The sequence below is a fragment of the Colobus angolensis genome, unplaced genomic scaffold (assembly GCF_000951035.1).
Source record: "Colobus angolensis palliatus isolate OR3802 unplaced genomic scaffold, Cang.pa_1.0 Scaffold148, whole genome shotgun sequence".
Classification (NCBI taxonomy): domain Eukaryota; kingdom Metazoa; phylum Chordata; class Mammalia; order Primates; family Cercopithecidae; genus Colobus; species Colobus angolensis.
This window is the reverse complement of record NW_012114577.1, coordinates 5,694,638-5,710,560: the sequence shown is the minus strand read 5'-3', so window position 1 is coordinate 5,710,560 and position 15,923 is coordinate 5,694,638. Positions and strand designations below refer to the sequence as shown.

General features: G+C 35.7%; 1 protein-coding gene across 1 annotated transcript in view; it reads right to left on the bottom strand.

The window, feature by feature from the left end:
• The window catches only part of RYR2 (ryanodine receptor 2 (cardiac)), a 592,347-nt gene that overhangs the window by 287,362 nt on the left and 289,062 nt on the right, over positions 1 to 15,923 (bottom strand). The window contains exon 27 of the mRNA XM_011935762.1: positions 14,670 to 14,753. Within this exon, the coding sequence (XP_011791152.1) occupies positions 14,670 to 14,753 (84 nt within the window). The remainder of the gene's footprint in view (positions 1 to 14,669; positions 14,754 to 15,923) is intronic.

Sequence of the window (15,923 nt, the reverse complement as noted above, 5' to 3'; positions counted from 1 at the left end):
TGTTGCCCAGGCTGGTCTTCAACCCCTGGCCTCAAGCAATCCTCCTGCCTCAGCCTCCCAAACTGCTGGGATTACAGGCATGAGCCACCACTCCTGACCTGGAAAGTATTTTTTTTATTTTTATTTTTCAAGAAAAAGCTCCCAATACATTTCAAATGCACCAACAGGTAATCAAGCTAGCATAGCCTAGTTTTCAAGTTCAACAGTTTGCTGGAGGCAGCCTCAGGGTACATGATGAAGAGCCTAGTCTTCTGTACTTCCTTACCTCCCTCCAACTACTTCTCACTACCCACAACTGGCCCATGGTCACCCAGAACAAGCCAGCACACAATCTTCTTTCACTTTCTAACAGCCTTGATCTCATCCAGCAGTCACAGAGGCCATACAGATGTTGAAGTTTCGATATCCACCTGTGAATCATTGATTGGAACCATTGCTACCCTCATGGGGGTTACACGCATTTCCAAAGAGGAGTAATACTTTCTGGAAACCAACTTTTAATGGTAGACTTTCTAGCAATATCTCATGGAACGAGGAACTACTTTTGAAAGGTGGAAGGTGGGAAGGAGGTCCTCCCCCATAAAAACTCATAGACAAGTTCTACTAATGCGTGAAGCTGGATAATACTGACATAATCATTCCTCTTTATTTTCTATTTTTTTCTTCCCATGCAGATTTCTTCTAGAATTGCTTTAACCTGTGATCTCAATGAAAACTTATGGAGATGCATTTGCATCTGTTGAAGTAGTCCGACAATTTGTTCACGTTCATTTTCAGAGGTAAACTGTAACTTATTTTACTTTCTTTTCTCTATACGCTTGTACAAAAAAGGATTTGAAGCTTAGAATTGTTTTTTAATGGCTAATAATCCCATCCAAATTACAGTTACAAACTCTCGCTTCACCCGAACCTTTTTATTTCCACCTCTTTTGAACAACAAATCATTTGTACAGTAAAAATAAATATGAATATCTATGAAATTCATGGGCTTGAGTCAACTATAAGGGATAAAACTATTGCTATCATGAATGTTTCACCAATATGAATTAATGGTAACAGCAATAATTTACAAAACCATTTTTCTGTGTGTAGTACATTCTGACAAAGAAACTAAGAATCAAATCGTTATATCAAAATGAGATATATTTAAAAGTAAATAAGTGTACTTTGACAAACAATGTTCATTTCACCTTATTAATACAATTTAATTAGGTACACAAAGGACAACCAACTGCTAATCTGAATTATTACCTTTTTGTGGTTAAAAATAAACAAAGCTTTTGAATCAAATGTAATTCACATGAATCAGAAGCTGAATAGTTTCAAGTCAAATTTCAGATTGCTTTCTAAAAAGTTAAAGTAAATAAAAAATACTAAAATGACTCTTAGAAAGTAAAATTTTATAGCCATCAAAATGGGAAAAAGTCATATTATTATATTAATACAAAAAACATATTGCTCATATTAAGATGTCTCTGTATTACATTCTCCTTTCTCAAACATCATGAGAAACTTCTGCCATAAGCAGCCAACAGATTTTTTTCTCCTCCAATTTATTTGTTTAATAGGTATACGTAGCTTTTACCTCCTTTCTTTACCATGCACGTTTTCTGTGCCATCAATCATGCTATAAAATTAGCTTATGAGGAATATATATGAAGTTAAACAAATGATTTAATATGTTCACTTTACAAAGTATCAAAATACTTTTATAGTCATTAGCTCTTAATTTTGGCAACTACATACTTTAATAAAATAAAAAAGAATAAAACAATGACATTGAGAGTAATAAAATACCTAACAGTTTAGGTTTTGCTCTCCTGATAGCAAAATTTTTTTAAAAAATACCTCTGAAAACAAAACAAAACAAAACAACAAAGATCCCAGGCAACTGTCGATTCTATTTGCATCAAATCACCAAAGATATAAACAAAAAACTGACAGTGTTTGGCTGCACTGAGGAATTGTCATGTTAAGTTGCAGCCCAGTTTTGTGCTTCATTCCCATCTGACCCACATTTTTCCTAAGCAGGTATTCCAGATGAGCCTTTGAAACGAGGGCTCAGTGTAATATAATTAAAGGGCCAATTAAAGTGATTTAACAAAAACAAGGCAGAATACCAAAAACAGTAAGCACCAATCTTTTGTTTTTTTTTAGGCCACCCCCACCTCCCAAGCTTACTTGTTTAAAATGAATCAAGTTAAATGAAGCGTGTAAATCATTATATTGTGAAAGATGTACGGTAAACATGTAAAGGCTACAGCCAAGTTCAGGGAGTGTTAGCTGTAAATTTCAAAGCCAAATCAGTCCTCCAAGTACCTTGGAACAAATGGGAAATCTCAGATGACTGCACACCAGAGACATTAAGAGCAAGTTTTGCTGAAAGCACATCTACTAGAAATGAATGCTAGGCTGACATTTTCACAGAAAACGTATGGAGAATATTCAGAATCATTCTCCAGAAAACAAATACAGAAGGATTAATTTCTATGTAGAAATCAGAAGGGAGAAAACAAGGGTTATATTTCTTCTACTTTTTTACTTTTTTTGTTTGTTTTTAAATAAAAACGTGTAATATGAAGATGTGCCCTACTCCACCAATCCCAAACTCCTTTTTACTTGAAGGGCTTCCTCCACTCCTCAGCCCTTTTGAAACAAGACCATGAAGTATCCACTGCTCTCAAGAAGGAGGCATTTCAAGAGAGAGAGAGGGGAAAAAAAGCTATACTTGGCTTTTGGATTTTAAAATGTCTTTGAACATTCAATGCAGAGACAAAGATCTTTATAGCAGGGCCTTGTGATATTAAAATCTCTACTTTTGAATACCAAAGGGACAAAGCCCTTATGCCTTAGGACAGAAAAGAACAGATAAAGAATCCAGGGCCTCCAGTGTAAGATAGGCTGAAAATTCCAGAGCCTAGAGGAGGGGAGAGTCAGAGGAGGCAAGTTCTCCCCACCCTTCTGCCCAAGTGAGGACCACACAGATCGCAGAGCCAAAGTGAACTTCTATTTTGCTTCCCAGATTGTACTCAGCCGAATGGCAGGGTCTCATAATTTCCCAGATCCAAACCCACGAACAGTACAGATATGGTGACAAACTAATTGTAGGCTGATGGGGCTGTGGCAACCCTTCCTTCTCCCTCCACCGACAGGCTGCAATCTCCAAGCAGCCAGAGAGAGCATTCTTACGTTTCCAGCACTCCTAGAGAGGCCTGGATGAGGCACAAGAAGGAACGGTGACTCAGAGAGGAGGAGGGCACCCAATGTGAACCCAATACCAAAAAAGTGTAGAACACACACATCCCGTAAAATGCCAGCAGAGATGAATGAAGACAATTCAGTCGAAGGCAGCAAACTCAGATGAGAATGGCCAAGGACTGAATGACACCTCCCTATCAGCTGAGTGCCCAGAACATAAGCAGCTTGGTAATAAGAGGGGCATAAATCTCGTGTTCAATTTCACCGTCAAATATTCATTCAACAGTAGAATGCTTTCAGGTACTATTCTAGGAACTAATAATACATGGCAGGCCAAGGCGGGTGGATCACCTGAGGTCGGGAGTTTGAGACCAGCCTGACCAACACGGAGAAATCCCATCTCTACTAAAAATACAAAACGAGCCGGGCGTGGTGGTGCATGCCTGTAATCCCAGCTACTCAGGAGGCTGAGGTAGGAGAATCACTTGAACCCGGGAGGCGGAGGTTGGGGTGAGCCAAGATGGTGCCATTGCACTCCAGCCTGGGCAACAAGAGCGAAACTCTGTCTCAAGATAAATAAATAAATAAATAAACATAGACAAAAATGTATATCTTTATAGAACTATGTTCCAATGAGGAATTAAATAGTAAATCAAATAAAGTATAATATAATAGTATGTTAGAAGGTTAAAGGGGGATAGGAAGAAGTACGTTTTTAAATAGAGTACAATTTTAAAGAAGTTGAGGCCGGGCTCGGTGGCTCAAGCCTGTAATCCCAGCACTTTGGGAAGCCGAGACGGGCGGATCATGAGGTCAGGAGATAGAGACCATCCTGGCTAACATGGTGAAACCCCGTCTCTACTAAAAAATACAAAAAACTAGCCGGGAGAGGTGGAGAGCGCCTGTAGTCCCAGCTACTCAGGAGGCTGAGGCAGGAGAATGGCATAAACCCGGGAGTCAGAGCTTGCAGTGAGCTGAGATCTGGCCACTGCACTCCAGCCCGGGCGACAGAGCAAGACTCCGTCTCAAAAAAAAAAAAAAAAAAGAAGTTGAGGGAGACTACTTGAGAAGACGACATTGGAATCAAGATCTAAAGGTGAGACTAGACAGAAAAAATATTGATATAATTACATTTGCCATAAACAAACTAGAATTAATGCCCTAAACAAACTAGAATTAATTTAACACTGTCAGGCTGCATTCTGGCTGCAAGGCTCATTGGATTTAAATTCTAAATTAAGCCCAATCAGAGAAAATGAAGAACACGGCACACTGGTACATTTTTAAATTTCTGGTCTGTGAAATTTACCCACTACACATATAAAGAGTATGTAAGGGTTTTTCTTTTCTTCATAATTACAGTGGCTCATCTTTACAGAAAAATCCAACTGTGTTTCTAAACCATTTTTCACTTAGGTAAATATTTACAAAACTGAATTTTGTACACGTGTTTGTGTCTATATAAACAGTATACATATGGGTACACATTCAGTATCTAATGTATTCATTTCAGAAAGTCATTTTAAATGTGTGTGTGTGTGTGTGTGTGTGTGTGTGCGCGCGCGTGCGCATCAAGCATATCATTCTCAGCCTTTTATCTACCCTACTATGCCTGAGAGCTATCACACAGTTTCCTGTCACATGTAGTAGCTTCACAGCACTAGGGGTAAGGGCGTGTTTGGAAGAGCAGAAAACCTAGCAGGAGTTTTAGAAACCTCTCAGATGATCCTAATATGCTTTTTTTTAAAAAAAAATATTTTGAGACAGAGTTTCACCTTTGTCGATCTCAGCTCACTGCAACCTCTGCCTCCCAGGCTCAAGTGATTCTCCTGCCTCAGCCTCCCAAGTAGCTGGGATTACAGGCACCTGGCACCACGTCTGGTTAATTTTTGTATTTTTAGTAGAAACAGAGTTTCACCATGTTGACCAGGCTGGTCTCGAAGCCCTGACCTCAGGTGATCTGGCCGCCTCAGCCTCCCAAAGTGCTGGGATTACAGGCATGAGCCAGCGCGCACGGCCCTAATATGCTTTTAAACACTCAAGCAGCCTTTGACTTACTGTGTCTTGTGTTGATTTCATGACAGGTAAGTGCTAAATGGAAGTTTAAATAAATGCCATTAATATTCAGACAGGATTTTATTTTCAGTTAAATCTCCAGCTTTTCGAACAATCTCAAACACTCACTTAGGCCTATGAGATAGTGAGGATCACAAGCTCTTGGAGTGGGTGGATTGTTTTTCAGTTGCTTATTTCTTTATTGCTAGAATAATTTAACTCTGGCTCATCAAACTATGCAGTGTCAAGAGTTTAGCTACAATAAATGAGGGAAGATGCGTGAAATTAGGAATAGATGATAATGTGTTGTGGTCTTCACTGCTTGGTTGAGAGGAAGGAGAAAAGAGGCACACGAGGAAAGAAAAAAACGACAATGAATCATCCATTCTTCAAAATTTCTTAAGAATTTTCAGTTAAATGATGTCTACTATATATCAGAAATTGACCCTTTTTAAATGTTTTTATTTTTAAGTTCTGAGGTACATGTGCAAGATGTACATAAAAATTGGCTATTTAAAAAAATTCATTTTTATGAAGTTCCAGGTACGTGTGCAGGATGTACAGGTTACATAGGTAAATGTGTGCCCTAGTGTCAACCCATCAACTATTAAGCCCAGCATGCATTAGCTCTTTTCCCTAATGCTCTCCCTCCCCGTGCCCCACTCCCTACAGGCCCCAGTGTGTGGTGTTCCCCTCCCTGTGTCCACGTGTTTTCATTGTTCAGCTCCCACTTAGAAGTGAGAACATGCAGTGTTTGGTTTTCTGTCCCTGTGTCCTGCGTTAGTTTACTGAGGATAATGATTTCCAGCTCCATTGGCTACACAGGACAAAAACTGGCTATTTTTAATAGGGAATATAGCATTTAATTCCAACTGATATATTGAACTTGACCGATTATCAAAATGTCTCTAAAATATATGCAAAAGAGACAGCAGTAGAAATCTTCTGGGCTATGAAAAGGTTATTATGTGATGACACTGCTCTTTCATAGATCATAGCCCAAGGGTTGCATGTAGGAATCGACCATATTTCTACCAGTTACACAAAAGCAACTTAAAATGCATATGTGTATCATATGAAACCCTGGCACTCAGGAAATATATGCTTTCAGCAAGGGGAAGTGAGAGTCAAACTTAGAAACGACAGAGGTAAACCTGGTAGAAAACAATACTGGTTCTTCTCAAGATTTTAAACAAAAATTAATCTCCTCATGAACATTATATTTTGCTTAAATAATGTATTTTAAGAAAAGCTAAAACAATTTCTAATCTATGACTTTCATCAGCATATCTAGGTTGTATCTAGGTTATATGGCCTGTGCATCCATATGGAATGTTCAGAAGAATAGATCTTTAAAATCACCCCCCTGGTTATACCTATGTGTTGTTCTCCCTAATCCAGTCGGTATTAAGTCCCTTGGAATATAGAATTCAAGACACCAGGACAAGGGTGGAAATAAGAAACCTTGCTCTTAATCATCACCTCTCTCCTTTAAAAATTCATCCCCCCCGGTTTCCTCCCACTATTTACATAAACATGCTCATGTGTCTCCTATGCTTTATCATTTTTTTTTTTTTAATTGTGACAGAGTCTCACTCTGTCACCCGAGCTGGAGTGCAGTGGTGTGATCTTGGCTCACAGCAACCTCCACCTCTCAGGTTCAAGCAATTTTCCTGGCTCAACTTCCCGAGTAGCTGGGATTACAGGTTGTGCCACCATGCCCTAATTTTTGTATTTTTAGTAGAGACAGGGTTTCACCATGTTGGCCAGGCTTGTCTGGAACTCCTGACCTCGAGTGATCCGCCTGCGTCGGCCTCCCAAAGTGCAGGGATTTCAGCTGTCAGCCACCAGGCCTGGCCATAAAAACTTCTTTAAACACCATTTCCTTCTGAAACAAATACTATCAATACCATCTTCACCTTTTTTTTTTTTTTCTTTTTCTTTTTTTTGACGAAGTTTCACTCTGTCACCCAGGCTGGATTGCAGTGGCACGATCTCTGCTCACTGCAAGTTCCACCTCCTGGGTTCAAGTGATTCTCCTGCCTTAGCCTCCCGAGTAGCTGGGATTACAGGTGCCCACCACCATACCCGGCTAATTTTTTGTTTTGTATTTTTAGTAGAGACAGGGTTTCACCATATTGGCCAAGCTGGTCTTGAACTCCTGACCTCAGGTGATCTGCCTGCCTCGGCCTCCCAAAGTCCTGGGATTGCAGGCGTGAGCCACCGCGCCCAGCCCAAACTTCTTAAAGACTAGTTATATTCCTACTATCTCCTCTTTCCCACTAACATTTTTTTTAAGTTCATTAAAACCTGGTTTCAGTTATCAATCAACTCTTTGTTATTACTATGAACCTTTTCAGGCCTATGCAAAAGTATCAAAAAATAGTGAATACACCTGAAGCTCTCCTTCTATTACACCACCTCAATTCCAATCCCCTCCTTATCCCCAGAGAAAATTATTACTCTGAATTTGAAGCTGACTATTCTTAGACATGATTTTTATACTCTTCTTCCATATATCTGGCTCTATGAATTATCTGTAGAATTATATTTTATGTTCCTCAACTTTAAACGGTATTATACTGTATCACCTTTTTGGGAACATGCTTTTTTGTTTTTGGCTCTAAGTAGTATTTTTGAGATTTGTCCATGAATCTATCTAGCTATAGTTAATTCATTTTAACTGCTCTATAGTATGCCATTACATGAATCTATAAAAACTGTATTTAGGCCCGGCGCAGTGGCTCAAACCTGTAATCCCAGCAATTTGGGAGGCTGGGCCGGTGGATCACCTGAGGTCAGGAGTTCAAGACCACCTTGACCAACATGGTGAAATCCTGTCTCTACTAAAAAATACAAAAATTAGCTGGGCGTGGTGGCAGGCAGCTGTACTAGGGAGGCTGAGGCAGGAGAATTGCTTGAACCCGGGAAGCGGAGGTTGCAATGAGCTGAGATCGTGCCACTGCACTCCAGCCTGGGTGACAGAGCAAGACTCCATCTAAAAACAAAACAAAACAAACAAACAAAAAACCAACTGTATAGGGATTGATGGGAATCTGATGGAAATTTACATTGTTTCCAATTCAGTGCTATTACAATCTGATATATTGAACTTGACCGATTATCAAAATCAATATTCAGACAGGATTTTATTTGCTGTATGCTGCAATGAATATTCTTTTCAGGTTTGTTTTGCATGAGACAAAAGTATCTCTAAAGTTTATGTCTGGAAAAGAAATGTGTCACCTTCAACTTTATAAGGTTTATAAGATTAGGCTAAATTCATAGCAGTTGTACTAATTTACATAGTTTCCATTTTTTCTCACCTGGTGGGGGTGAAATAGCTTTTCATTGTGATTTTAATTTCTATTTCCTTGATTATTACTGAAGTTGAGTGTCTTTCATATGCTTATTGGATCTGCAGGGTTTTTTTTAATGAATTATGTTCAAATCCTTTGCTCATTTTTCTATTTGGGCATCTTTTTATTAATTTTTAGGAGTTCTTGATATTGTTCTGCAAGTCTTAACAGATGCTTTTGATGCACAGATTTTTTTTCCTTTAGTAAGTGCATATTTCAGATTAGAGGACATGAAAAACAAATAACATCAAGTGTAGAAACACAATTAAAAAGAAATACAGCAAAGTTAAGGAATGGTCAAGGGTCCTATTATTGTTAGAAATAATTCTGTAAATTCTCGTGAGTTTTCTATGCAATAATATTACCTGCTATTGATGGCAATTTGGTGTTTTTCCTTTTCAAACCTCATGGTTTTTTTCTTGTCTCATTGCATTGGCCTTATTGAATACATCAGGTAGTAGTGACTTATATTGTCTCATTCCTAAACCTTAAAGGAAAAATTTGGGGTTTTACCTTATAGATTATTGGTTTCTGTTGGCCTTTGTTAGGTTAAAAGATTCTTTCAGAGTATTGCCTTCTAAGAGTTTATGTGCTTGTCAATAAAAAAATCTTATGAATTATTTATTTCTAAATATATTGAGATAATCATATGAATTTTCTTATTTATTAGGCATGAATTTAATAGATACATTTTCTAATGTTAACCTATCTTTTCTTTTCACTACTAGAATAAACTCAGCTTGGTCATATTATACTTTGTTAATATACTACTGAGTTGTTTGCCAGTGTATCACTTAGCATTTTTGCATCTATGCTCATAATAACAATGGATTATAATTTCCCTTTTTCATAGTGTCTTGATCTGGGCTTTGATATGAAAATCATATCATCAGAAAATAAACTGTGAAGTGTTTCTTCCTCTTTATTTGAGATTGTATTTGGTAGAAATCAATAGAAAAGTTGTTTGGGATGTATGGATGTGCGTGTGTGTGTGTGTGTTTGATTCAATTCCTTTAATAGTTATAGCTCTATTCACATTTTCTTTCTTATTGGATCAGTTTTGATATTATTCTACACAACTGTCCATACTTTTACCTTCAGAAAGTTTTAATGTACATTTATTACATTTTTCAAAATATTCCTAAGTTTGCTAACAATTTTGTTTTTCCTTTTCCTTTGTCAATATTTTCAGAGTCTTTTTTCCCTGATTAGCAGGTTTTTAAAACAGGCTCTTGGCATCATTGGTGTTTATACTTCATCCCACCCTCACCAAATTCATTAGTATTGCTCTTATTATAATTTATTTTCTTTTACTTTCTCTGAGTAATACTTAATATATGCAATTCATATGTTTTAATATGAAATATTTTCCTTTTCCATTATTGCATTTTAAAATTTCTATGATGGATAAATTCAAGTGATCTATTGTACAGCATGGTTAATATAGTTAATAATGATGTATTATATATTGAACATTGCTAAGAGAGTAGATTTTAAGTGTTCTCACCAAAATAAAAGAAAAAAAATTATGTGAGGTAATGAATACATTAATTGGCTTGATTTAGCCATTCCACAGCATATACATATTTCAAAATATCATGTGGTATACCATAAATATATGAAATTTGTATCCATCAACCTAAGAAATAAACAAAACCAAAAATATTAAAAAGTTTTTTAAAATTTTGGTTTTGAATCATCCATTTATAAGAGTATAAAGGCATGAAAAAAGGATAGGTTCATTTAGCAAGATCAAGAAATATGGGTTATCTTTTTAAATTAGAAATAAACAAAGGCAGAGTGGTAAATAAGTAAATAATTTTCCAGATGATATGCTTGATCCATAACCTATTTAGAAGTATATTTTTAAGTCTCTAAATGTGTCATGATTTGTTATTTTTGTTGTTATTCTTTGTGATCCAGTGGATGTGATCTTTATGATATCAGTGTCTAATGTCCTAAAGGATATTAAATTTTATAAATGTTTCATGCATGCAGCACTCTATATATGTCAAGCTTTTAATTGGTGTGTGTTTATATTTTTATTAATCTTTGTTAATATTTATGTTACATACATAAGTTTCTGAGAGTTGTGTTAGGTCTATCACTATGATTGTATATTTGTCTATTTCTTTTTGAAAATCTACTAGTATTTTTCTTCATTGATTTTTGAAGCTGTTTTACTTGGTGTACACATGAGTAGTTACAGCATGATGCTTGTTTTCTCGATCCTCCATATAGTGACCTTCTTTTCTTAATATTAATGTTGCTTTAAGGGCAATTTTGTTTTCTGCAGAAACTGATACAAGGAAAGTACATCAGTTTCATTTTGAGCAGTATTGCCTAGTGTATCATTCTTATTATTTTCAACTTTTCTATGTGCTAAAGTTCCTGACATACCTCCTATAGCTGTATACTGTAAGTTATCTTTTTGAATCCAATCTGACAATTTCTGTTATGCACATGGAGAATTTAATCCATTTACATTTGTTATGAGTAATGGTATATCTGAATTTATATCTGTCATCACATTTTAATTTTAAAAAATCATTATAAAATAACTATGAAAGTATATGCTTCAAAGCATTATAATAAAATGAACTTCATTAATCCATCACCAAGTTAACAGTTAGAACATTACTAACAACATTACATCTGTGTGCTCCTCCCCATCTTACATCCCTGCCTAGATTATACACCAAAGATAATTACTACCTAGAATTAGAATTTCATTGATTTTAAAAAGTCAGTCCTTATCAAAGTATGTATCTCCAAAATAGGTATTTAGTTTTTATTTTTTAGTTCTACTTGCTTTTGAGCCTCAAAGATGGTGTTACATTGCATCACCTAGTAGAATATGTTTTTTACACCCTTATTGTTTTTTAGGTCCATCTATGCTGTCATTTATAATTCCTTGATTTTATTATTAGATCATAGCCAACTTGACTCATTTTCTTATTGAAGAATATTCCTTTCACCTCCTATAACTCCCCCCTTATTCTTTTGCTATTCCAAATCATGTTGCTATGAATGATAGTTTTCCTGTTTGTCGATGCAAACTGTCTCTAGGGTATATCTCTAGGAGTGGAACTGCTGGGTAGCAAGATGTGCAAATGTTTAATTTTACACAATGATGCCAAATTGCTTGCAAAATGGTTGTTAAAAAATCCCAACATTTTAGGCTTGCGCTGATCTGCATATATATATATATTCTTTATCCAATTATATTATGTATTCACATACAAATAATATTTATTGATATTATATATATATAACAGGTATATATATATATATATACCTGTTATTATGAAGGTTTTTGTCAATAGAGAAAGAATAAAATGCTATCTCATGGCAAATTGAGAAATAGTACACAGACTCTCAGCATGTCCAAGTACAGCTTTCATTTAAGGGTCTCAGCTTTTCCATACCTTCGCCAACTCTCAAATAGTTGCTGTGTTGCATTGTGAAAGTAACACAAGGAATATGCATTAATAAATACTCAAGGCAGAGGACATTAGTTCCTCAATGAGACAAACTTATTTTTAAACCCTGTGCCCCATCCATCTATCTATCTTTCTATCATCTAGCTGTCAATCTATCATCTACCTATCTTAAAGTTAGAAATTAGAATTGAGACGATTGTCATGGGGACCTGCATGAACCCATTTGTTTCAACAGAAAAAGACAACCAGATGTTTCTGACAAAAGATAATTCTGTTTTAGCTGATTGTTTTGACAGTGAAAACTGCTTTTATCAATCAGATTTTATAACACTTAGTTCTATACATGAAACAAGTTGAATTGTACCCCAAATGCATACCCACACATGCACACACACTCGCACATAACATTTGATACAAACAATTGATTAAATGTAATATGCTGTCAAAGATAATGTGAAATTAACATTTCTACTTTCTTATCCTTCTAAGGAAAAGAGTAACAGGTATAATTACCAGGTTGTTGTTTTTGGTTTTTGGTTTTGTTCTGTTTTAGCCTTAATAATGCCTTTTTTGGATACTTTCCAAAAAACCTGAGAGTGGTTGGAAAGGATGAGGATAATGAAAATGAGAGGATAATAAACTCTTTTTCAAGTTAGGTAGATTCAATTTTTGGCTTTCAAGAAACTGAACAAGGGCATAATCCAGCTGTCACCCTGAAAAAATCATTACATATGATTTTTCATAATAAACAATTATGGTTTTTGGTTCACTTAACCCAATGATCTTTTTAATAACAGAAATTATTTATATGAATGAAGAATGCAACCACTCTGCCAACTTGACTCTATCAATAAATATTATTTGTACGTGAATACATAACATAATTGGATAAAGAATAGCTAAATCCATCTTACCAAGAGTTATTTCCAATAAAATCCTATTTTTTATGAATTTCTATTAAAAATAATTTATGTTGTTTTGAGCACCTGTGTACTAAAATAATATAATAACTCAGGAGGAAAATTTTAACTCAATGACTATGGTCACAGAAAATTAAAACAATTAAAAATTCAATATAGATACATATCTTAGTTACAATGTAGGATACAGTACTGAAAGACTGTCAAAGATAAAATATTGATTAGCATACTATACAGTAGGAGAAATAATTTGAAAATACAGTTCAAAAAGGAAAACGAAATCATGTAAAATTCTCCATTATCAACATTTTTATGTCATTTTTAAACAAATGATGGCAGATATCTGAACACTGTGGTCTGCGCTCATAAGATACACTCAAAGTTGATGAAAAAGTGTCATTTTGAAATGTAACTATGCAAAATGTACCATAAAATCACATCTTTTGGAACTACTTAAATTTTCAAAGAAAGATTTTAGAACCTAAAAATGCGCCAGGTAACAATACAGTTTTTATAATTATGGAGCACCTGAGTACAAATGTTCATAGACTGTTGAACTAGAAGACTTGCTTAAATCTGCATTTGCACAGCAAAAACACAACTTCTACTTGGATTTTATGTTTTTCTGGGGTAACATGAGACCTGAGGTGACTGATAGAGATTACGGGTGGCTACTTTGATTATATCTTGATGCTATTATTTAATACATCTACAGGCTTGCTATTTACAAGTCCTGCACATCAGAAAAGTAGCTTGAATACTTAAGTGTAAATAAATAAGAAAGTAATATGAAACAGCTATCATTTATTGAATATTTCTTTAATACCTAAAACTTCCCTGTTAAGTAGGTATTACTAATGCCCACTGGCAGATGAGAAAGGTGAAGTCTTAAGCAGGATCATAGATACAGGTCATAAAAGAGCAGGCCAAACCAGTACTATAGCATCTATCTACCTCAATTTTCTCATCTTAAAATGTATATAATAATAATGACTTCATAATTAATCCTCGAATATATTTGTATTGTAAAAGTAAATAAAATTATAAAGATTTCTGGGTGGAAAGTAGAAAGCTATATGTAATCATTTAGAAATATGGACACCTCTGTTAACATACACACACACACTGGGAAAATAACATAGTTTTTATAACATACTCCCAAATATAATCTGAGCTTTGTTTCATCACTCAGCAATGTGATAGAAACTATTGTTTCACCAGATACTTAATGTAACCCCTCGGGTAATTCAGTTAGTTTAAATTTTTGAATCTGAATTTTTTTTTTTTTTTTTTCTGAGATGAAGTCTTACTTTGTTGCCCAGGCTGGAGTGCAGTGGCATGATCTTGGCTCACTGCAGCCTCTGCCTCCTGGGTTCAAGCGATTCTCCTGCCTCAGCCTCCTGAGTAGCTGGGATTATAGGCAAGTGCTACCACGCCCAGCTAATTTTTGTATTTTTAATGAAGACAGGGTTTCACCATGTTGGTCAGGCTGGTCTTGAACTCCTGACCTCAGGTGATTCGTCTGCCTTGGCCTCGCAAAGTGCTGGGATTAAGGTGTGAACCACGGGACCTAGCCTTGAATCTGAATTTTAAAGCTTCAGTGAAAGCAAGGCATCTGTGTGTCCATCAAGAGTTATTTGGTTGCACTAAATCTCTACATAGATTATTTAATATTGCCTAGTCATTCAACTTACTTCTTGGGTAGCTTCATTTTTTTCACCTTGTCTTCAGCATGTTCATCTGATATACCCACATGACATCCTAATGCCAACAAAGTCCTGGAAAACAAAACCAGAGATAAGTGTGATCATTTCTTCTCTATGTCCAGAATAACCCAACATGACAGCAGTAGCAATGAGATACAACCTTGAAAGCGCAGCAGAAGTCTTGTTTTTAAGGCAAAAGGAACATTTATTGATTTGCTAATTATTCATTTCTGAGTAAGGGATGAGACACTGCAAACTGAAATGGCACAAAAAGGAATACACTGAAAAGTAAGTCTTCCTCCAGCCTCTTCTAGTTCTGTTTCCTTCCTCTAAAGGCATCAATTGTTACCAATTCTTCGATATCCTTCTGGGGAGTCTATGTACATACTAAAGTAGATATATGTGGTGTGTGTGTGTGTGCATGTGTGTGTGTGTGATATTATTATTTTACCTTTTATAGAAATGGGTATATACAAGAGACATTTTGAGACAATTTGTCTTTAGTACCCATAGCACTGAGTGGTTTCTCCTGCCTCAATAGAGTAAGAAATAATGGCATAATATTTTGGGATTACAGAATTTCTAAGGTCTGGCCAGTTCCAGTAAGAATGTGGGAATTATCTATAACCCATAATACTTATCTCTATAATATTATGATAATGTGTGGATAGGTTGATGGTTATGCACATATACATATATGTACATTATATATATATATTTCCATATAGACAGGTAACTATATGTATAAGCTTAACCATTTAGACAGATATATATATAAGCTTATACATATGGATATCTATCCATCTATATACACACAAGTATCAGTTAAATTTTGTTATATATGAAAAAATTAACCCCATGAAATTATCTTTCTAGTGTTAAACTGCAAAACTGTGGGTAGACCAAGAGCTGATTGAAGGTATAAAATAAGCTAAATAAAGAATGTGCACGTTGAAATGGGATTGATCAGCAATAGAATAAAAAACAAACTCACAGGAACAAATATAGATTACACTTATTCAAACACTATCCAGAGGACAGGAAAATTTTTACCAGCACCCTCCATTCCTATATTTATTCACTCAGTAAATACCTACTGAGTGCTATCAAGTGCCAGGCCCTGTGCTACAGACAAAAGGCAATTATGATAGTATCTTCAGTGCAATGAGATAATCAGAAGGCTATGAAAGTATCAAAGAGGCCGGGCGCGGTGGCTCAAGCCTGTAATCCCAGCACTTTGGG